The 22,431-nt window shown below is 32.0% G+C and overlaps 2 protein-coding genes across 4 annotated transcripts in view; one reads left to right on the forward strand and one right to left on the reverse strand.

Moving 5' to 3' along the window:
* Positions 1 to 6,858, forward strand: part of LOC132717854 (ATPase family AAA domain-containing protein 2-like) — a 28,330-nt gene extending 21,472 nt beyond the window's left edge. For both annotated transcript variants that reach the window (XM_060701428.1, XM_060701429.1), the window contains 4 exons: positions 147 to 1,348; positions 1,868 to 1,925; positions 2,343 to 2,587; positions 3,059 to 6,858. In XM_060701428.1, the coding sequence (XP_060557411.1) occupies positions 147 to 1,348; positions 1,868 to 1,925; positions 2,343 to 2,587; positions 3,059 to 3,142 (1,589 nt within the window). In that variant the 3' untranslated portion in view covers positions 3,143 to 6,858. The remainder of the gene's footprint in view (positions 1 to 146; positions 1,349 to 1,867; positions 1,926 to 2,342; positions 2,588 to 3,058) is intronic.
* A 2,402-nt stretch (positions 6,859 to 9,260) lies between these two features.
* Positions 9,261 to 21,267, reverse strand: LOC132717859 (peptidoglycan-recognition protein SC2-like). Of its 2 annotated transcripts, none has more exons than XM_060701433.1 (3): positions 20,841 to 21,267; positions 20,284 to 20,397; positions 9,261 to 9,674 (listed from the first exon to the last, which is right to left on the reverse strand). In XM_060701433.1, the coding sequence occupies exons 1-3, from the start codon at positions 21,121 to 21,123 to the stop codon at positions 9,475 to 9,477; spliced, it is 597 nt and encodes a 198-aa protein (XP_060557416.1). In that variant the 5' UTR covers positions 21,124 to 21,267; the 3' UTR covers positions 9,261 to 9,474. The 2 variants fall into 2 exon arrangements, with proteins under 2 accessions (XP_060557416.1, XP_060557417.1); XM_060701434.1 differs by lacking the exons at positions 20,284 to 20,397; positions 20,841 to 21,267 and adding exons at positions 10,242 to 10,361; positions 10,915 to 11,316.
* Between the last annotated feature and the right edge of the window lie 1,164 nt (positions 21,268 to 22,431).

A 22,431-nucleotide genomic window follows, 5' to 3' on the forward strand; every position in this document is an offset into this window, starting at 1 on the left:
TTTCCTTCAAATGTGGATATGTATGAAGAACCTGTTACTGACAGAGAGAACAAACTAACTATGGTTGGTCAGTAGTGTTTATTGGCCTCAGTTTTAACAAAGAATGATTTTGGGATAATGCAACATATTATTTGTATTGTTTACAGGTGAAGAAGGAACAAAGACAGCACCATCTTTTTACCACACAAAACCTCTCAATGTTGGGCCAATGCATCCTCTTGCCATCACTAAACAATCTACCTCGAATAATAACACTCCAAGGGACCTAAATGTCAGGACTAGTCGACGACTGCAGGGAGCTGAAGCAGATAACGGCCCTTCATTGGAAGATGTAGAAAAATCTGCACGGGCCTTGAAGCGTCTCCAGAAGTCTCCGTCAAAGGAGCAGGAGGACAACGCAACACCTCAGGGACAACTCAAAAAGAATACTCCAACATCCAGAGACAGCTCAGGTTTAAAGCCATCTAGATGTTCAACTTCAGGGAATAAAAATTACTCTAGCTCAAAATCATCTTCCGCCAAAAAGCCAGTGAAGAAAGATATCTGGGGAAGTAAAAGTTATAGGTCTAGAAAGAGAAGATATAAGAGAAAGCGGTTGGATAGTGATGATGACGATTTTAAGGAGTTACCTGATGATGACAATGATGTTGATGAAGATGTGGACAGTGTTGGTGAGGAGAATGATGAAGAAATGGATGTTGAAGAGGAGATGGCACCTGATGGGACAGTGCATGTCTCACCAAGACGGGAAACTAAGAATTCACCGAGGAGAAGTTCTACAGATAAATCTGCTGAAAACAAATCACCGCATAGAGAGCCCATAACTAGTTGTTTAAGTGTTGATGTTCATATGAAGTCACCAAAAGAAAGTGCAAAATCTCCTAATCAAAGATCACCGAGAGGTGAAAGTCAAAAGTCACCTCGCTCAAGTTCTAGATCTCAGAATGAATCTCCTAGTAGATCACGTTCCCCTCGTTCAGATCCTGGTTACATGACTCAGAGACACACATCAGGTGGTCGGGTATCAAGATCTCATGATGGACAGAATGTATCAGCTCCTGATACAGAACAAAAATCCCCTAGAAACATTGTAAACTCTCCCGATAAAATGCCCAAGCAAATTTCTCCAACTAAAGTGGTAGACAGTCAGGAATCATCATCTGTTAGCATTTCTGAGAAACAAGTGCCTTCATCAATAGATAAAGACAAGGTGAAATCTTTGTTAAATGGTTTTGTAGATAGTGGAGTAGGTAGTTCTGACAATGGAGACTCTAATGACAGTGTTGGTAAACTTACAACGTCATCAGATAACAGTGACAAGGTCACAACAATTAACAATACTGCCCAGGTTAGTCCATTTCAGTCTATATCCAAAGACATGTTTAATTTGCAAATAATTCTCTAAATAAGTTAAGTAGAGAAATGTGAAGCGTAAAATATGCCTTCCCACACCCCCACCCCCCAAAAAAACAAAACAAAGTAATAATTTAACAATGTCTACCAGAAAATCAATATGTAACACACACAGTTATATTCTAGGGAAGTATCAAAAATTTGCATAAATAGTTTACATAAAGATGCATTAGTGCATCACATATTAAGATATTTTATAGATTTGTAACTTATCTTCGCTGTAAGTTGTGTATAGTTTTCGTTAGTTGCATTTTGTCAAAGTAGTTGTTTACTCAAATATATAAATTATAATAGAATGCCATTTGTCATAAAAGGGTTTTTTCCTCTTATTTCTTATCATATATAAACAGGTTTGTTAATTATGCATGAGAGTTTATTGAAATTTAAATAATGTTTATTTGCATGCTCACCATATGAAATTTTTTACATAATGTAGGCGTTGTTCTTGTTTCAGGGAACATCAGAACAAAATAATCAGAGCAATCTAGATGGAAATTCCCCAGAGAAAGAAAGTAAGTCATTCTCATTTTGAATTTTTAGTAATGGCAGGTGTTTGTTTATATATCTACAATTTCTTTAACCTTCACTACACTTCATATCTGATTACACTTAATATCTGAAAAAGACTTGTCCATCTTTTATTGTAGACAAACTCTTTCATCAGTTTTGGGGAAATTTTTGAAAATAAGTACTAATTAAATAGCGAACAGTGAAAACCATGAACAGATGGCACAGATGTGCTTAATCTGCACTGGTCACATGGGTAGATTGACTAAGATCCATGTGCTAACAGCAGCCTAAGTGTTAAATAAAAAACCACTCCAGTTCGCCAAACTACTGATACAGACATTACTTCGAATGAACTGTATTTTAAAAAAAAAATCTCCTGCGCTAGTGTAATATGAAGTCTATCATTTTCTTTTGTACAGCATCCCCTATTGTCCATGTAACAAGATCTCGTGTACAAACAAGAGCTCAAGAAAAGGCTGTTGAAGTTATAAATGAGTTAAAGCAACCATTAGTTATAGATAGGGAGCGTCTTGTTAGACTTCTAGATCTCACCGTTCTGTTGACGGAGGACTATATTATTCCACGGTTGGAGAAACTGTACACACTGTTTGCTCAATGTGTCTATGAGCACAGACAAGATTATAATAAGACTGCTTTGATAGAGGTATGTGACTTTTGCATAAAGTTATGACAGATTAGTACTGGTTGCTATTTTGACCACGAAATTGTTAAATATATTTTTATGGGATTATTATGATAATTAGATACTTTGAATCAAGTGGTAAGTCTTGTAACAGTTGCTAAAGTGTGAAGTTATCATTAAGGATATGAAATCCAGGGGAAGCTGTGTAGTCAGCTAATGGAAGTGGTTCTATTTGTGTGTCCTCTTGGCTTGAAATACACTGTGACAGTTATTCTGGAAACTAGTATGATGTTCATAGAATCTATGTGACTTAAAACCTAACTTAAAACGATAAATTTTTGAAGTAGCTACTATGTTTTAATTTAGATTAACAGTTTGTGAAAATTTCTCTTCAACTATGTTTTAATTTAGATTAACAGTTTGTGAAAATTTCTCTTCAAACATAGTTAATTATCTTAAGAAGATTATGATATGCTTTTCTTAAATTTTCAGAGTATGGAAGCTCGCCTTAAACAGTACACATCGAGTATTGCGGCTAAGATAAAGGCAGAACAATCAAGAACAGTAACATCATAGCAGATGTTTTAGACACACTCAAAAAATCAAGTCAAAAATTAATTATATATACATACATATTTATTAAATATATTTATTGATTTATAATTTTAAGTGAAATCATGTGTTGATTCTTTAAATTAAATTCTTATTTATTTATATTAATAATGGATTGTAACACTTTGTTACCATGAAATCTAACAATCCATTTTGTAAGTTAAGAAAAATTGTACAGGATAGTTTAATTTCTCTTTTCATTTTTAATATGCAAGTTATACAAGTTTGGTTTAGTTCTCTCTTAAGTTACCTGCTGAATATGTACACAGTCTCTATTACTTCTTAGATGTTGAATGGCTTTATGTTAGCGACTAAGATGTTAAGACATTTGCTGATCTTAACCTGCTGAAATTTTGTAATGCAATTTCTCTGCTTTGAATTTAGAGCAGTCTATTCAATATTTTTAGGGATTTTATGCCAAAATGCAAAATACTGGTGGCAAAGGCTTATCACTTTGTGTCCATGTTTAGAGCTAACAGTAATTTATACTGATGAAGCTGCTTTTGTCAGATTTTTTTATAACATAGAACAAGAGTACATAGTTTATTTGTGTTAATGCTAGATTTATATTTGAGGACAGAAAATCTACTTTTGTTTATGTAGAGTGCAGAACTGAGTCACCTATTTTGTCAGAGTAAATTGTAAGCATAACTAAGCAAGATTCCATAAGAAAATAAGAGTGATGGCCTTTTATACTGTAAACTCAATTTTTTTACAAAGTACATGTATTTCAAATTACTTGTATGATTTATGTGTCACAGTGACCCGCCAAGTCATGTAACTTAACTGGACTTAGCATATCTTAACTAGGTTAACCAGTTTACCCCAAATTTTATGTCTCTGGGAAAAAAAATATCTTTAATAACAGGAAACAATATTTTTTTACTGATTGTCTTAACCTGCTGAATTATGTATGATAATGAAATTGCCCTGCATTGAATTTAGGAGAGTCCATTTAAGATTTAAGGGATTTCAGTAATAAAAGTTAAACATCTAGTTACTAACAGTATTTGACCCTTATCAGACTCCATGGATGCGCATTCTGGCCTGGCTCTATACTGGTGGTAAATGCTTATTTAATTTCAGTTCCAGTAGGTTAAGGGCTAAGTGAATTGATAAATGCTCAAAATTCGGCCAGTGAGTGAGACGTACACTGTCAATTATTTTGATACAAGTATATTTGAAATAGTCATTATTTGACCATCTCAGGAATTTTGATTAATGTATTAACCAACACTGACATGACGGGACTGGAAATAGGATTTTTTGAGATTAATGTTCCATTTAGATATAGGTCTAGACCAATAACTTACGTGCTAAATTTCAGATCATTTGCTCACTCCGTTTTTCTAGAATAATTATTCTAAATGTGGAAAATGACCCAAAATTGAGCTTTTCACTCAAAATTGTGGTGAAAATAACACAAAAATATGATTTTCAATTTATTTTTAGTATATTTTTTTTATTATCTTTTGTACATCTTTCTGTTTTAAGTGTTCATGGTGATATTTGTTAGCAATTCAAATAATATATTTTAAGGCTTTGGACCTCAATGGAGTTCCTTTAAATAAAAGTGTATATTTTGAATTTTTCGTATGTGCAATTTAAAGAAAAAAGTCAAAATTCCTATTGTATGTAATTGGTATTAATATCATTGTGATTTATACTACTCTTTGACATGCTTTATTTTTTTACTAAATTTGAGGAAGTTCAGTTCATTATACAATGTTGACCTTTATTTATAGATTTTGTCAAAAAGTGTTGATTTTATAAGTGATAGTGCACTACTCGTCTAAACTCGTCTAACCATAATATGCTGCTGAGATAGAATTCTGTGAAACAACTAAACATCTAAATATATTCAAAAATGATTAAACGGTAACATGATGATCTAGTTTTACACGTTATTTTGCAAACTTAAATTTGGTTATTATTATAAATGATAAACTAACAATGAAATTTATTCTCAAGTAATTAATTATAAATGGGGGATGTCTATTTATTGAAGTATCCATTGCATGTATGTACAAAAGTTATTCAATGAAGGACTTTCATAACTATTTAGTTGTTTTATTTTAATATTATACATGAAAGGTTTTGTATTGATTCTTTTACATTTATTAGTATTTTGAACAATTTATTTTGATAATAACCCAGCACAAGCAACCATTTAAAATAAATAAACCTCACTAATACAGACAACTACTCAACAAACAAACAAAAATGCCACACTCCTGTATATACAGTAGTTGATCTTGCAAATTTGCTATTTCATAAAGACTCCAATTAAATGAGACTAATAAAATGTTCGGACATGTTGCATTATAACACATTTGGGACTAGTTTTAGATTGTTTTTATCATTGGGATAATATAAATAAATAATTTGCATTTACAGAAAAACATTTTGAATTTAGGAAACTGTTGTGAATTTTTGTTAAGCTTTTGTTGTGGTAGTATTTGATAATTCAGTAGAGTTAGTATAATCAAGTGTAGTGATTGTAAGAGTTGTAGGTCATAGACTGTGAAGTGCTTTGATTCTGTTTTTGATACAAATATTTATGTTATACTAGATACAATTACGTAACTTTACAGTGTCTGCAACACTAAAAAACATGAAGGCAATATATTTTCAGATTTTTTTTATTACTAAGCGAGATATCCCTTATTTTCATAGATTCTTTTCAATAAATTTCTTTTGATAATGAAAGGCAATGAAATGCTAATGTTGACATTTGTTGACCATTACAATGTGTTCATTTTAGCTATTAGCTGTTTAAACATAAAGTGTGTTTTTTTGGTCCTTAATGAAATATGTACAAACAAAAGTTGATCAAATGTTTTGTTGTGTCTATGTTATACAGTATTGTCTGATATATATTTGTTAATAATGTGTAGATGTTGAATAGTATATACAAGTACATGTATGTATATTTGGGTGATTTTGAAAAAAATTACTTTTTAACTCCTTTTGACAAATATTGATTGCTCTTATAGCTTTTGTGATCGCCAATGTCCACCATCATCATTGGCTGTTTATTGAATTAATTCTTTTTCTCATACCACTTTGTAGTTTTTTACCAAACAGCACAGGAAATTATATCTCTTATAGGAAACTACATGTATAATTATGGCAAAGTATTTTGCTGTTTGTCATGCAACATTGCCTTGTTGTACTCTGCATAACTAATACAAAATTATATCCCTGAGGTCATTTTCATCGACTTGATCCACTGTTACTTCTTGAGATCTAATTTATATGCTTATCTTTTTTTCTCAGGTAAGCGATTATAGTTCCACTTGTGTCTCTTGTTTTACAGAGTAAGTGGTGATGATATGTTGAAATATATACTTGTTGAATTCTACTCTACATATTCTGTTAAGATGAAGGTATATAAATAATAAAAAATTGTCTATTTTTCATCATGAGTATTGTTGATTATGTTTAGACAATAAGTACATGTTTTTGTTGTCCTGGATACCTGGGAAATGCATTTTGTTACTATACTATGTTTATATTTTCTGTTATTTATTGATGTTCATAACTAGTAATGTTCAGGTAATGTATTCCTTTTCTGTCATGTATATTATTTTCTCTTTTCTTTTGGTCAACATGAATTTGATATTTGGAAAATTTGCTGTTCTGTTGTTTAATGACAGAATAAACTAAATGAAATGCTTCATATTCTTTGTGTTATCTTTCATAAGTACATGAACATAATATCTAACGATTCACGTCGGCAAATACAATTTGGTTTTTGTTATTTGTTAATTTTTTAAGCTAAAGAAAAAGTGAAAGTTCATTTATCAACGAAGTGGAAGTGAATATTCATTGCTGTACAAGCATCATAAGGTAGAAACAGCATTTGTAGCAATTTACAAGGTTATCTGTTATCGTATTTCTTATTCACGGTGATAAGGCGTTTACCGGAAAGATTAAACTGGAATCAAGTTTCCAGTTGCCCATTAATGATTTTTATTTTTACATTTCATATATTTCGGGCATATTACGTTATACCCCCTGGCGTCTGTCTGTCTGTCCGTTAGCAATTTGGTTTCCGGAGCATAACTTAAGTTCAGTATGGCCCACAATATTCAAACTTCATAGGATGATTGTCCATATTGGGTAGAAGACTCCTATTGAATTTTGGGTCTCAAGGTCACTATCACCTTAAAACTGAAAACAGTTTCCGGAGCATAACTTGAGTTCCATTTGGCCTACAGTGTTCAAACTTCATAGGATGATTGTCCAATTTGGGTTGAAGACCCCAATTGATTTTGGGGTCACAAGGTCAAGGTCATTATTACTTTAAAACTGAAAACAGTTTCCGGAGCATAACTCAAGTTCCATGTGGCCCACAATATTCAATCTTCATAGGATGATTGTCCATATTGGGTAGGAGACCCCTATTGATTTTGGTGACACAAGGTCAAAGGTCAAGGTCACTATTACTTAAAACTGAAAACAGTTTCTTGAGCATACATTAAGGTCTATTTGGCCCACAATATTCAAACTTCAGGATGATTGTCCATATTGGGTAGAATACCCCTAATGATTTTGGGATCACAAGGTCAAAGGTCACTATTACCTCAAAACTGAAAACAGTTTCCAGAGCATAACTTAAGTTCCATTTGGCCCACAATATTCAAACTTTATAGGAGGATTGTTATTTGAAAGAGGAAATACTTTATTTAATTTATGTAATGTCTTACAAATGCTTCATCCTTACAACAACAAAAAACACTTTTGGGCATATAATGCTCCGCCTAGAGGTGCTCTTGTTAAAATTTGTCAAGACTTATCTTATAGGGCTAATACAATTTCAATGAAAATTAACAGGATTGATAGCTCAAGTACTTGTGGATATTAAATGGGGTTTTCGGTTGAATGACTTGGCTGAGTAATGGCCCTTGAATAAAAGCGCGCTTTACCCTGTTACTGATTTTTTGTCTCCTGCTACACAGAACCTACAACTTGCAATTAGCTATTAAGAGGCGACACGTTATCTGAATGCTCTTGTTATTTTTAAAATTTGTGTGGGCTACTCCTCTTATACTACTAATGCAATAGCAATGAATCTTTAAATGTCTGATAAGTAGCTCAAGTCCTTTGGCATATAACATGGGTCTTCCGGTTGAATGATTTTTGGCTGAGATATAGTCCTTGAAATAAAAAAGGTGTTTTGTCCTGTCAATGCAAGCTACACAGAAGCTTGTCCAGACTACTTGGGAACTACTGATGCAATTTCATCAGTAAAGGAATGATCAGTACTAAGTTTAGTCTTGCATATCGTTTACATTTTTCCGTTCGATGATATTTGTGAGGGTTATGGCCCTTTAATGATTTTGATTTTTAAAGTTTGACCAGACTACTGCTCTTATACCACTACGAAATTTAACAGGATGATTGGTAGCTCAAATACTTGCGCATTTTCACATCAATGACAAATATGATTAGAATTACATTTTGTTGAAGGCAGTTTTTTTTAATATTCTTCTAATGTGTTTAACTTTAAAAAAAAGAAAAGCACTAACGTGATGCATGTTTGGTGGTGACTTGTTTTTAACATTATTTCAATTGAATTGATAAGACCCCTCTGTCTAACAACTATATAGTAGCATGTAACATCAGTGACTGGCAATCCAGGCTATTACTAACACCACATAAAATTTTGTCGTGGTGTGCTTGAGTAATTGTTAACAGTCGAAATCAAACTTGTTTAAGGATAGTGTCACACTGAACTGCGTCACCTGGCGAATTGTTTGAGACACAAATTTTCCGAATTTTAGCGACAAAACTCGCGCGAGGTTTCAGATCCTTGTACGTGTATGTCATGCGAATGTCGCACGCATTTCCTGCGAAATATCTCATGCATGGCTTAGTAGGGAATTGATAAACCGATAAAATTACTACAGGTTACTGAAAAGACTTCGGGATAATGTTGATGAACAGTACAGCTAAAGCATAGAACTAATATATTGTATGTATCTGTGGCTAAAGGTAGTGAAAATAATAATGCTTTACTTTTTTACTTGGACCTACATGGTTTGAGGACGGAAAGTTCTTACACAAAAGGACTGTCTCATTTGCTTAAGCTATTTATTGGTGCATTGATTGTGGAACTTTGTTAAAAAAGTACAAGAATGGCAAACTTTTTATGCACTTCTTAACCTAAAGAACAGACATGGCATTCTTCTAGGGAAAAAGATCGATGTATCCAATCAGACAACTGGAATAAAATAAGAAAAAAGTCAAAGTTCATTCAGTAACCAGTATGACAAAACAGGAATATTGAGTTAGTAATTTTTCCATGTTCGAATAACATTGTAGAAACTTGTCCCAGGGCATGCTGTGGTTTTCACGTCACGATGACCGCGCAGTCTGTATGATGACGATAGCTTCTTCCGAGCTACAGAACAGGATATCAGATCTTTTACCGCATTCTGTGCAGCCTGGTTTGGTACACTTTTACTAAAATCTCCAATCACACAAATACCTGAATTACACGAGAATGGTAATTCTTTTAAGTTAAACTTTAATATACACAGTGCCAAACCATCATAGTATATTACATAAAAAGGTATCATTTATTTGATGTTATACTACAGCAAGTTATTATCTATTTTCCGAGATAAAATCTTTAATAGGGGTGTTAATTTATAATGATTCGATAAACATTCGTACAACCCTACACACACCCCTCACAAAACAAAGACGTGCAGTATTGAATCCATGTCGGCACATTTAAATTTGCTTAAATTACATCATCTGTTTACATTAATATTCAACATGAAAATTCAGATGTACTGAAAATGTCTCGTTAACTGTTAAGAGTGTGATCTTTTCAATATTAAGATTATATAACTCCTAGTTTGGTTCAAAGTGACTGCGAAAGATATCAAATAGTTAAATAATTAGAATATCTCGTTAGATAATGTGCAAATGTAAAAAGAGGAGTGCGCTATTGTTATTCTATATAACTAACATTTTTTTTGTGAAATCAGGGTGTTTTATCAAAGGTTTACGCCTAATTTAAAAGTGCCATAATAGCCAGCTTACTGACCCAAACTATCTTTGTTGATGGAACGGGATCCAGCATGCGCACCGACTATTCCCCATCCTCTTCCCTGGTACACGTTGCCGTCTTCGCCAACTATGAAGTTATAACCAATGTCATCCCATTCTAAAAAAATACATTAATAATTATATAGATAAACATGCATAAGGTAAAAGTTACTCACGTGTTTCAACTCGTTGCCTATCATCTTTATCAAAAGATTATTGTAGAGAAAGAAAGTGAATACATGCTTAAATGATATTTACAAATTGAAATTGGAACTCAAACAAAATATCTAGTCCCCATTTCATTCGTGGATACATTTAATTAAGGACCATACATTTAACGAGATACAGATTATAAAATCTTGATTGCATTATTTATAATTACATGAATACATATATACTAATTTATTGAACGTACGCGGGTTTGTGACGTGCTTCCTATGCAATAATTATAGATTATTTGACATTCAACTGTACAATACGGGAATAATCAAACAAATGCACATTATGGAAAAAGAAACAATATTGTAGAAAATAATCTTAAATAACCTATTTATTCTTCAACCAAATTTTATTAGTAAAACGCAGCGTGATACGTCAGTCAGAGATGTGATCTTAATATATCATGTGATAAAAAGTAAAGTTTTCAAAACATAAATGTATTCATAATTTACCATTGGTATCCATGTGTAAATTCTGGTAGTATCGAACTAGTTTTTGGCATTTTTCACGTGTGAAACATCTAGCTCCAGCGCCGTGGTGTATTACTACATACGTTGGAGTAGACGTCATCCGCGTTGTACTTTTTGCCGTTCGTGCTCCCCACTGTGCTCTGGTTATGATAGATGGACACTCTGGTAAACCGAAAAAAAACCATCCCTGTGTCATTTGCAGACAAAGGAAAAGGAAGACAATTCTTAATCCGTACATATTTATTTAACAGCGCATATATCCTTTTTGAAAATTATTTCAGATTCGTTTATGCGAAAGTCAATTCGTTTATGTGTATATTTTGTACTTGAAAAACATAAAGGCCCTAAACCAAGATCTTATTACAACTGCCGTCAATTCTTTTGGACACTGATTTTTTTTCCTCGTTTCGTTTCTTTTTTCAAATCTTTTTTTACGACATGAAAAGAATGATTGTTTATAAAATACATGATGTAATTTTTTTATTCAAAATTTGGTATTGTGTGAATATTTTGATGTTGTAGTCAAAACATCTTTTCAATTATAATAATACACTATAGAATTGAATGACAAAAGTCGACTATCTCACGGAAATGCATTTGTGACAAATGGCAGAGAAATAATGAGATCCATATTTTTCCTTCACACTTCGTAGTCACATAGTCTGGATTTTTTGTAAGCAATCCTAACCTTGAAGAAGACTTATGCAATACTAACGTTTTAAAAAAACAACTATAAGGACAAATGCTGCGTAAATGTTATTCTGACGACATCTCTTCATATTTCAATGACAAATATATTTAAAGAGCAAAGTGTTCTGGAATACCCTTTATAAAAAAAAGTGAAACGACATAATTTAAAGTTTGCAAGACTGATGTATGGTCTCAAAGAAGCTTTAAATGTTCTTTATTGAAAATATGACCCCGGATCAATCGAGTATTCAAATGAATCATTTTGTACGTACGTATGTATGTATGTACGTACGTACGTACGTACGTTATGTATGTATGTATGTATGCATGCATGCATGCATGCATGCATGTATGTATGTATGTATAGTTTAGTTATTTTGTTGTTTCTGTTTTGTTTTACAAAATACAGGATATTTGGATGTAACATGAAATTAATTGGCATTGTTTTGAGGTGGCGCAGGTGTGCACAGGTAAATGTGCACTACATGTTTGCTGTATGTTTGGTACTCCATATGTTTTCCATATGTAAAACATGTGTGTTTTGAAAAACATGTGTTTAAGAACATGTGTTTTTCATATGTAAGATTAACATATGTAAACAGGACCATATGAAAAACATGTGTCAACAAACATATGTTAAACTCATGGTATCACATGTTTTTCATATGAATAAGTTTTCATATGTTAAATATATGTGAACTTTCATATGTTTTTCATATGAAAAAAATATTATAATATATTCTGCAAGATTTTTACTTTGAACAGTCTTAATTAGATTCTACATGACTTCTTAAAAGATTCTTGGTTCATGCATCTATGTACAACTTGTAAATGTAGTAAATCTATGGGGGAAAAGTTGCCTTCACTTCCAATACTTCATATCATATTGGAAAACAAATAATAATAAAATACCTTTATAAAAAGATGAAAATAAATAATTGATAAATATCTTTTTGGAGGGATAGCTGATTATATTTTAAATTAACAGAAGAACTGTCCGGGGAAGAAACCCGGGAAGAAACAGTTTATGGGTGAATAGTCAGTGTGATGAACTGGTTAGCGGGAGAATAGTGTGCCATTCATTTTTGTTTCATGATTTTTCTCCCTTTGTATATGTTACTGTTCATTTGGAGAAATTTTAACAATCAAGAACCCAAAACGAAGAGACCCCGTAGGGAGTGACCTTGTTAAAATGATCGCTCAATAAAATCTAACTTATACTTAGTGTTTAAAGATCCTGTATGTTGAAACATTTAAGTGAAATTATATATATGTATATAATTATGCGTATAAAACAATTTTCAAACATCGAAGAATATGTAAAATATGTACTGCAAATATGTGTACACATTATATGTAATCATTAAAATATATGAAAGGACTATCATCGTAAGTTGTTTGAACTTAACTGCATTCGTTGAGGCTTTCATCGTGGGTTTTATTGCAATAAGAACATTCTAAAAGGCGTATAACTGTGGGTTATGTGAGCTTTACTGCGTTCGTCGAGGCCATCGATGTGGTTTTCATTGCGATAAAAAAAAAACATTATTTTGCAAACTTTAAGTTAGTAATTAACTGATAAACTAACAATGAAATTTATTCTCAAATAATTAAATATAAATCAGGGCTGTCTATTTATTGAAGCATACTTGGCATGAATGTACAACAGTTATTCAATGAAGGACTTTCATAATTATGACTATTTAGTTGTTTTAATGTTGTACATGAAAAGTTCTTGTAATGATTCTTTTACATTAGTATTTTGAACAATTTATTTTGAAAGGCAACCATTTAAAATAAATAAAACCTTACAAATACAAATAACTTCTCAAACAGCACTAAAAAACCTTCCACATACATGTAATTGACTCCAGTTAAATGACTCAACTAAAATGTTCAGACATGTTGCATTTTAACACAAGTTTAAGATTGTTTTTATCAGGGGGATAATACAACAAATAATTTGCGTTTACAGAAAACCATCTTATATTTAGCAAACTTGTGTGATTCTATGTTAAGCTTTTGTTGTGCTAGTATTTGATAATTCAGTAGAACTAGTTGATTCAAGTGTAGTGTTAAATTTGTGAGAGTTGTAACTCATATATAGAGGATATTTGTTTGTTTGTGTGTAAGATGAAATTTTATTTCATCGAGTGAGCTTTAAAAACAGTATTCTCACGAGTGGCGTAGCCACGAGTGAGAATACTGTTTTTAAAGTTCACGAGATGAAATAAAATTCCATCTTACACAACAAACAGACAAATTTTCTTTTTGTTTTATGCTTAAAAACAAGTTAAAACGAAATTTCCATAATGTTAACGTTAATATTAAAATCTGTTTCCCCCATTGAGAGCCCCATTTAGACGGAATTTCTCATTTAAAACAAGAAATCTTGAGCTGCAAAATAAGTCCGCCATTCAAGGTTAAATGACGGTGATATTTATTCATTTTATTAAAAAAATATGAATGATCACTTGTTTTAATAATTAAAACAAACAATTCTTGTAGGAGAAAATTCCAACCATCCATCCATATTTCTGTTACTTACTGCGAATTTATATTAGACCTGGCTTTCTAAAATGTAAACGGCAGCCATTTTTTAAAGTTGTGTATTTCATGGGAGGAAAATAATTGTGTAAGATTCAGAAGGATATAATTTTGATTTGTTAGTCATACACCTTTTAAAAAGAAAGAAAACTTATTTGAGGATTGTAACAGACAAAAAATAAGTGTTGACAGAAGTGAAAACATTCAGAAAAGGGGCTAGGAAAAATGGAAAACTTGGAAGCTTGCTGAACAGCTGAAGGAACGCTGGGTTTTTTTACTTATTTTACGAGTGATGGCTGTCAATGCTTTTCAATTTTTCATAAAGCATACGGCAGTTATTGCTCGTAGGATACTTTAATATGCCCAAATGTCATCAAGAGCAGTTTTGCATGGGAAAGGAATTAATTTTTAGACTTAAAAACGAAACAAAAAAATTTAGAGACGAAATTTGGTAATTGGAATTTGAAGGAATAGAAGTAAGTTTTCTCTCTGTGTTACTTTTGACATTTAAGTTATTTATCTATTTCAGCTTTGCTATTTCTTTTAACAGCATGACACTGTCAGAATTGTCCGTAAAAATAAAATTGAGGTACCACATGGGGAAAATCTTAAAAAAGTAGTTTCGTCATTGAAAAAAGTGAAATTATATTTTGATAATTTTCACTGTGAAATTATCAAATATAATTTTCACGGATAAATCAGTAATCCACTGAAAAGCATAAAATAAACTGAAGTGTTTTGATTCTGTTTTTGATACAAATATTTATGTTATACTAGATAAGTTTATGTAACTTTACAGTGTACAGTTCGCAACACTAAAACATAAAGGCGATATATTTTCAGATTTTTTTATTACTAAGCGAGATATCTCTTATTTTCCATCCCTTATTTTCATAGATTCATTTCAATAAATTTCTTTTGAGAATGTAAGGCAATGAAATACTAATTTACATAGACTTTGTTGATTGTAACAATGTGTTCATTTTAGCTATTAGCTATTCAAACATATACGTGTAGTGTGTTGTTTCTGGTTATTTATGAAATGTGTACTAACATGTTTTGTTGTGTCTGTGTTATACAGTATTGTTTGATGTATATTTGTTAATAATGTGTAGATGTTGAATAATATACATGTATGTATATTTGGGTGATTTTGAAAAAATTTGACTTTTTAACTCCTTTTGACAAATATTGATTTGCTCTTATAGCTTTTGTGATCGCCAATGTCCACCATCATCATTGGCAATTTATTGAATTAATTCTTTTTCTCATACCACTTTGTAGTTTTTTACCAAACAGCACAGAAATCATCCTTAAATGATCCTTTGCTGGGAAAGTCACAGGATAGAAAAAAAAAGACTTAAAAGAATTGAAAAGTCTTCTTATAGGAAATTATACGTCTTATAGGAAACTACATGTATGTGGCGAAGAATTCTGCTGTTTGTCATGCAGCATTGCCTTGTTGTACTCTGCATAACTAATACAAAATTATATCCCTAAGGTCATTTTCATAGACTTGATCCACTGTTACTTCTTGAGATCTAATTTATATGCTTACCTTTTTTTCTCAGGTAAGCGATTATAGTTCCACTTGTGTCTCTTGTTTTACAGAGTAAGTGGTGATGCTATGTTAAAATATATACTTGTTGAAATCTACTCTACATATTCTGTTAAGATGAAGGTATATAAATAATAAAAATTGTCTATTTTTCATCATGAGTATTGTTGATTATGTTTAGACAATAAGTACATTTTTGTTGTTGTCCTGGATACCTGGGAAATGCATTTTGTTACTATACTATGTTTATATTTTGTCATAACTAGTAATGTTCAGGTAATGTATTCATTTCTGTCATGTATATTATTTTCTCTTTTCTTTTGGTAAACATGAATTTGATATTTGGAAAATTTGCTGGTCTGTTGTTTACATGACAGAATAAACTAAATGAAATGCTTTACAGGCTTTTAGTTGTCTTTCATAAGTCCATTGTACATGAACATATAATATCTAATGATTCATGTCTGCAAATACAATTTGGTTTTTGTTATTTGTTAATTTTTTAAGCTAAGGAAAAAGTGAAAATTCATTAATCAATGAAGTGGAAGTGAATATTCATTGCTGTACAAGCATCATAAGGTAGAAACAGCATTTGTTGCAATTTACAAGGTTATCTGTTATCGTATTTCTTATTCACGGTGATAAGGCGTTTACCAGAAAGATTAAACTGGAATCAAGTTTTCAGTTGCCCATTAATGATTATATGTTTAAAGTTTGTCAAGACTAATCTTCTTATAGAGCTAATACAATTTCAATGAAAATTAACAGGATTGATAGATAGCTCAAGTACTTGCGGATATTAAATGGGGGTTTCGGTTGAATGACTTGGCTGAGTCATGGCCCTTGAATAAAAACGCGCTTTACCCTGTTACTGATTTTTTGTCTCCTGCTACACAGAATCTACAACTTGCAGTTAGCTATTAAGAGCCGACACGTTATCTGAATGATCTTGTTATTTTTAAAATTTGTGTGGACTACTCCTCTTATACTACTAACGCAATAGCAATGTATCTTTAAATGACTGATAAGTAGCTCAAGTCCTTTGGCATATAACATGGGTCTTCCGGTTGAATGATTTTTGGCTGAGATATAGTCCTTGAAATAAAAAAAAGGTGTTTTGTCCTGTCAATGCAAGCTACACAGAAGCTTGTCCAGACTACTTGGGAACTACTGATGCGATTTCATCTGTAAAGGAATGATCAGTACTAAGTTTAGTTTTGCATATCGTTTACATTTTTCCGTTCGATGATATTTGTGAGGGTTATGGCCCTTTAAAGGGACTCCACTGAGGTTTTTTGACACAATGGGACTGAAAATATTTTTTCAAGATAAGTGTACCATTTGATGTAGGCTTAGACCACTAATCTTTGTGCAAAATTTCAGATCATTCGCGCACTTCGTTTTTCCAGGATAATTAATCAAATTGTAAAAAATGACCCCAAAATGAAAAGCGTTTAAACGCTTTTCATTCAAATTGGGCTAAGAAAAGCATAAAAAATAAGATTTTCAATTTATTTCAAAGTATATTTCTTTAATATTTTCGAATATATTTCTGTTTAAAATGCCCCAGCTCATTTATGTAAGAAATTAAAATGTTTTTTTTAGACTTTTAAAATCTCAGTGGAGTCCCTTTAATGATTTTGATTTTTAAAGTTTGTCCAGACTACTGCTCTTATACTACTACGAAACTTAACAGGATGATTGGTAGCTCAAATACTTGCGCATTTTCACATCAATGACAAATATGATTAGAATTACATTTTGTTGAAGGCAGTTTTTTTTTTTGGAATATTCTTCTTCCAATGTGTTTGACTTTAGAAATAATAAAAAAGTGACGTGGTGCATGCTTGGTGGTGACTTGATTTTAACGTTATTTTAATTGAATTGATAAGACCCCCTCCACTGTCTAACACTATATAGTAGCATGTAACATCAGTGACTGGCAATCCAGGCTATTACTAACACTACATACAATTTTGTCGTGGTATGCTTAAGTAATTATTAACAGTCGAAATCAATCTTGTTTATGGATAGTGTCACACTGAATTGCATCACCTGGCGAATTGTTTGAGCCAATGTTTTTTCTAAATTTTAGCGACAAAACTCGCGCGGGGTTTCAGGTCCTTGTACTAACGACATGAATGTGTATGTCATGCGAATGTCGCACGCATTTCCATCGAAATATCTCATGCATGGCTTAGTAGAGAATTGATAAACCGATAAAATTACTACAGGTTTCTGAAAAGACTTCGGAATAATGTTGACGAACAGTACAGCTAAAGCATAGAGCTAATATATTGTATGTATCTGTGGCTAAAGGTAGTGAAAATAATAATGCTTTACTTTTTAGCTCGACTATACGAAGTATATGGAGAGCTGTCCTACTCGCCCCGGCGTCGGCGTCGGCGTCCGCGTCCGCGTCCAGATTTTAGATTAAAGTTTTGGTGCAGTAAAATATTTTTCACTATAACTTTGTCATTTCTTAAGGTATCAACTTCAAACTTCAAATATATGTTCCTTATCATCAACCACATCTTATGTGACAAGGTTCATAACTCTAGCACCAATATTTTCAGATTTATCTCCCCTTGAACTTAGAATTTTCCTTAAAAAATACTATTTTTTACTGATACTTCTTTATTTCTTAAGGGATCAACCTCATACTTCAAATATATGTACCTTATCATCATTCCCATCTTATGTGACAAGGTTCATAACTCCAGCACCAATATTTTCAGATTTATCTCCCCTTGAACTTAGAATTTTCCTCAAAAAATATTATTTCTTACGGTTTCTTCTTTATTTCTTAAGGGATCAACTTCATACTTCAAATATATTTACGTTATCATCATCCCCAACTTATATGACAAGGTTCATAACTCTAGCACCAATATTTACAGATTTATCTCCCTTTGAACTTAGAATTTTCCATACAAGATATTATTTTTACTGTAACTTATTTATTTCTAAAGGGATCAACTTCATACTTCAAATATATTTACGTTATCATCATCCACATCTTATGTGACAAGGTTCATAACTCTAGCACCAATATTGCAAGAATTATCTCCCCATAAACTTAGATTTATTTACTAGAAAAATGTTATTTTTTATTTTAACTTTTTTATTTTAAAAGGTATCTACCTCAAACTTCAAATACTTATTCCTTATCATCAATTACATTTTATGTGACAATGTTCATAACTCTTGAAGCAATATTTACAGATTTATCTCTCTTTGAACTTTGGATTTTCTTTAAGAAATATAATAACTTCTTTATTTTTTAAGGTATCTACTTCAAACTTCAAATATATATTTCTTATCATTACACAAATGTTGTGTGGCAAGGTCCATAACTCTAGCATGACTATTTCTAGAATTATTCCCCTTGATCTTGGAATTTATGTTAACAAATGTTATTTTTTTACTATAACTTAATACATAATTATACATAGTTGATTTTTCTTTCATAGTTTTGTCCTCCTTACTGCGTCCAGTATTTTATTAGTCGAGCTTTGCTGTCTCCTGTGACAGCTCTTGTTTACTTGGACCTACATGGTTTGAGGACGGAAAGTTCTTACACAAAAGGACTGTCTCATTTGCTTAAGCTATTTATTGGTGCATTGATTGTGGAACTTTGTTAAAAAAGTACAAGAATGGCAAACTTTTTATGCACTTCTTAACCTAAAAAACAAACATGGCATTCTTCTAGGGAAAAAGATCGATGTATCCAATCAGACAACTAGAATAAAATAAGAAAAAGTTCATTCAGTAAATAGTATGTCAAAACAGGAATATTGAGTTAATTTTTTGGATAATTTTTCCATGTTTGAATAACGTTGTAGAAATTTGTCCCAGGGCATGCTGTTGTGTTTTTCACGTCACGATGACCGCGCAGTGTGTATGATGGCGATAGCTTCTTCCGAGCTACAGAACAGGATATCAACTGTTTTACCGCATTCTTGCGCTGTTTGGTACACTTTACTAAAATTTTTCCAATACCAATACCTGATTACACAGAATGAATTTTTTAAAAGTTAAATTTTAATATAACAGTCCCAAAACTCATGTATTTTACAAAAAAAGGTATATTATTTTTTATACTCAGAAAGTTATTATCTTTTTTCCGAGATAAAATTTTAAATAGGGGTTTAATTTTAATGATTCGATAAAATTTCGTAAAACCCAACACCCCCCCTCACAAAAAAAAACTCAATTAATCATTTCGGCACTTTTTAAATTTTGTTTAAATGTACATCATCGTTTCATTAATTAAACATAAAAATTCAGAGTCGAAATGTTCTTAAACGTTAAGAGGTATCTTTTAAAATATTAAATTATAAAAATTCCTATTTTTGGTTAAAAATGATGCGAAGATATCAAATAGTTAAATAATTAGAATATCTCGTTAGATAATGTGCAACTGTAAAAAGAGGAGTGCGCTATTGTTATTCTATATAACTAACATTTTTTTTTTGTGAAATCAGGGTGTTTTATCAAAGGTTTACGCCTAAGTAAAAAGTGCTATAATTGCCAAAAAACAGCTGCTTACTGACCCAAACTCTTACTGTTGAAGCCTGGAGCATGCGCACCTACTAATCCCCATCCTCTACCCTCGTACACGTTGCCGTCTTCGCCAACTATGAAGTTATAACCAATGTCGTCCCATTCTAAAAATACATCAATAATTATATAGATAAACATACATAAGGTGAAAGCTACTCGCGTGTTTCAACTCGTTGCTTAGCATCTTTATCAAAAGAATATTCTAGAGAAAGAAAGATAGAAAGTGAATAATACTTAAATGATATTTACAAATTGAAATTGGACCTCCATGCATACTGTTTTATTGAACGGTTTGTGACGTGCTTCCTATGCAATAATTATAGGTAGATTATTTGACATTCAACTGTACAATACGGGAATAATCAAACAAATGCACATTATGGAAAAAGAAACAATATTGTAGAAAATAATCTTAAATAACCTATTTATTCTTCAACCAAATTTTATTAGTAAAACGCAGTGTGATACGTCAGTCAGAGATGTGATCTTAATATATCATGTGATAAAAAGTAAAGTTTTCAAAAACATAATTGTATTCATAATTTACCATTGGTATCCATGTGATATTTCTGATAGTTTCGAACTATTTCTTTGCATTGTTCAGGTTTAAAACATCTAGATCCAACGCCGCCGTGGTGTATTACTACATACGTTGGAGTAGACGTCATCCGCGTTGTACCTTTTGCTGTTCGTGCTCCCCACTGTGCTCTGGATATGATACATGGACACTCTGGCTCATCATTATCATTATCGATGTTAGGACGCGGACGAAAACATCCCTGTGTCATTTGCAGACAAAGGAAAAGGAAGACAATTCTTAATCCGTGCATATTTATTAAACAGCGCAAATATCCTTTTTTTAAATATTAAATCAGATACGTTTATGCGAAAGTCAATTCGTTTAAGTGTATATTTTGTACTTGAAAAAACATATAAACCAAGATATTATTAGAACAGTCGTCACACTGATTTTTTTCCTCGTTTCGTTTCTTTTTTTATTTTTTTTTACGAAATGAAAAGAATGATTGTTTATAAAAGACATGACGTAATTTCTTTATTCAAAATTTGGTATTGTGTCAATATTTTGATGTTGTAGTCAAAACATCTAGATCTATTCATTTATAATAATTCACTAAAGAATTGAATGACAAAAGTCGACCATCCCACCGAAAAGCATTCGTGACAAATGGCAGATAAATAATGAGATCCATATTTTTCCTTCACATAGTCTGGATTTTTTTAAGCAATCCTCTGCTTTGATGAAGACTTATGCAACAATAACGTTTAAAAAAAAACAACTAAGGACAAATGCTGCGTAAATGTTATTCTGACATCATCTATTCATATATCAATGACAAATATATTTTAACAGCATACCCTTTATATAAACAAGAGGGCCATGATGGCCCTGGATCGCTCACCTGACACAACCGCATCCAAGCAATGTCTTAAACAAGCATCATGGCCAAGTTTGATGACAACTGAGTCAAACATGTGACCTCTAGTGTGTTATAAAGATTTTTTCCATATTTGGGCAATGTGACCTAATTTTTGACCGGACACAACCCATATTCAAACTTGACCTAGAAATCATCAAAACAACCTTCCTGACCAATTTCCAGGAAATTTGGATCAAAACTGCAGCCACTACAGTGTTAAAAATATTTTTCTATTTTTAGCTCCTGTGACCTAGTTTTTGACCGGACATGACCAATTTTAGCACTTGACCCAGAAATCATCAAAACAACATTCCTGACAAATTTCCAGAATATTTGAATCAAAACTGCAGCCACTAGAGTATAAACAAGCTTTTTCTATTTTTAGCTCCTGTGACCCAGTTTTTGACCTGAGATGACCCATCTTCGAACTTGACCCAGAAATCATCAAAACAACCTTCCTGACAAATTTCCAGAATATTTGAATCAATACTGCAGCCACTAGAGTGTTTACAAGCTTTTTTCTATTTTTAGCTCCTGTGACCTAGTTTTTGACCGGAGATGACCCAACTTCGAACTTGACCTAGAAATCATCAAAACAACCTTCCTGGCAAATTTCCAGAATATTTGGATGAAAACTGCAGCCCCTAATGTGTTAACAAGCTTTTCTATTTCTACCTCCTGTGACCTAGTTTTTGACCG

The sequence above is a fragment of the Ruditapes philippinarum genome, unplaced genomic scaffold (genome assembly GCF_026571515.1).
Source record: "Ruditapes philippinarum isolate M1 unplaced genomic scaffold, ASM2657151v2 ctg1131_1_1_1_1, whole genome shotgun sequence".
Lineage (NCBI taxonomy): Eukaryota > Metazoa > Mollusca > Bivalvia > Venerida > Veneridae > Ruditapes > Ruditapes philippinarum.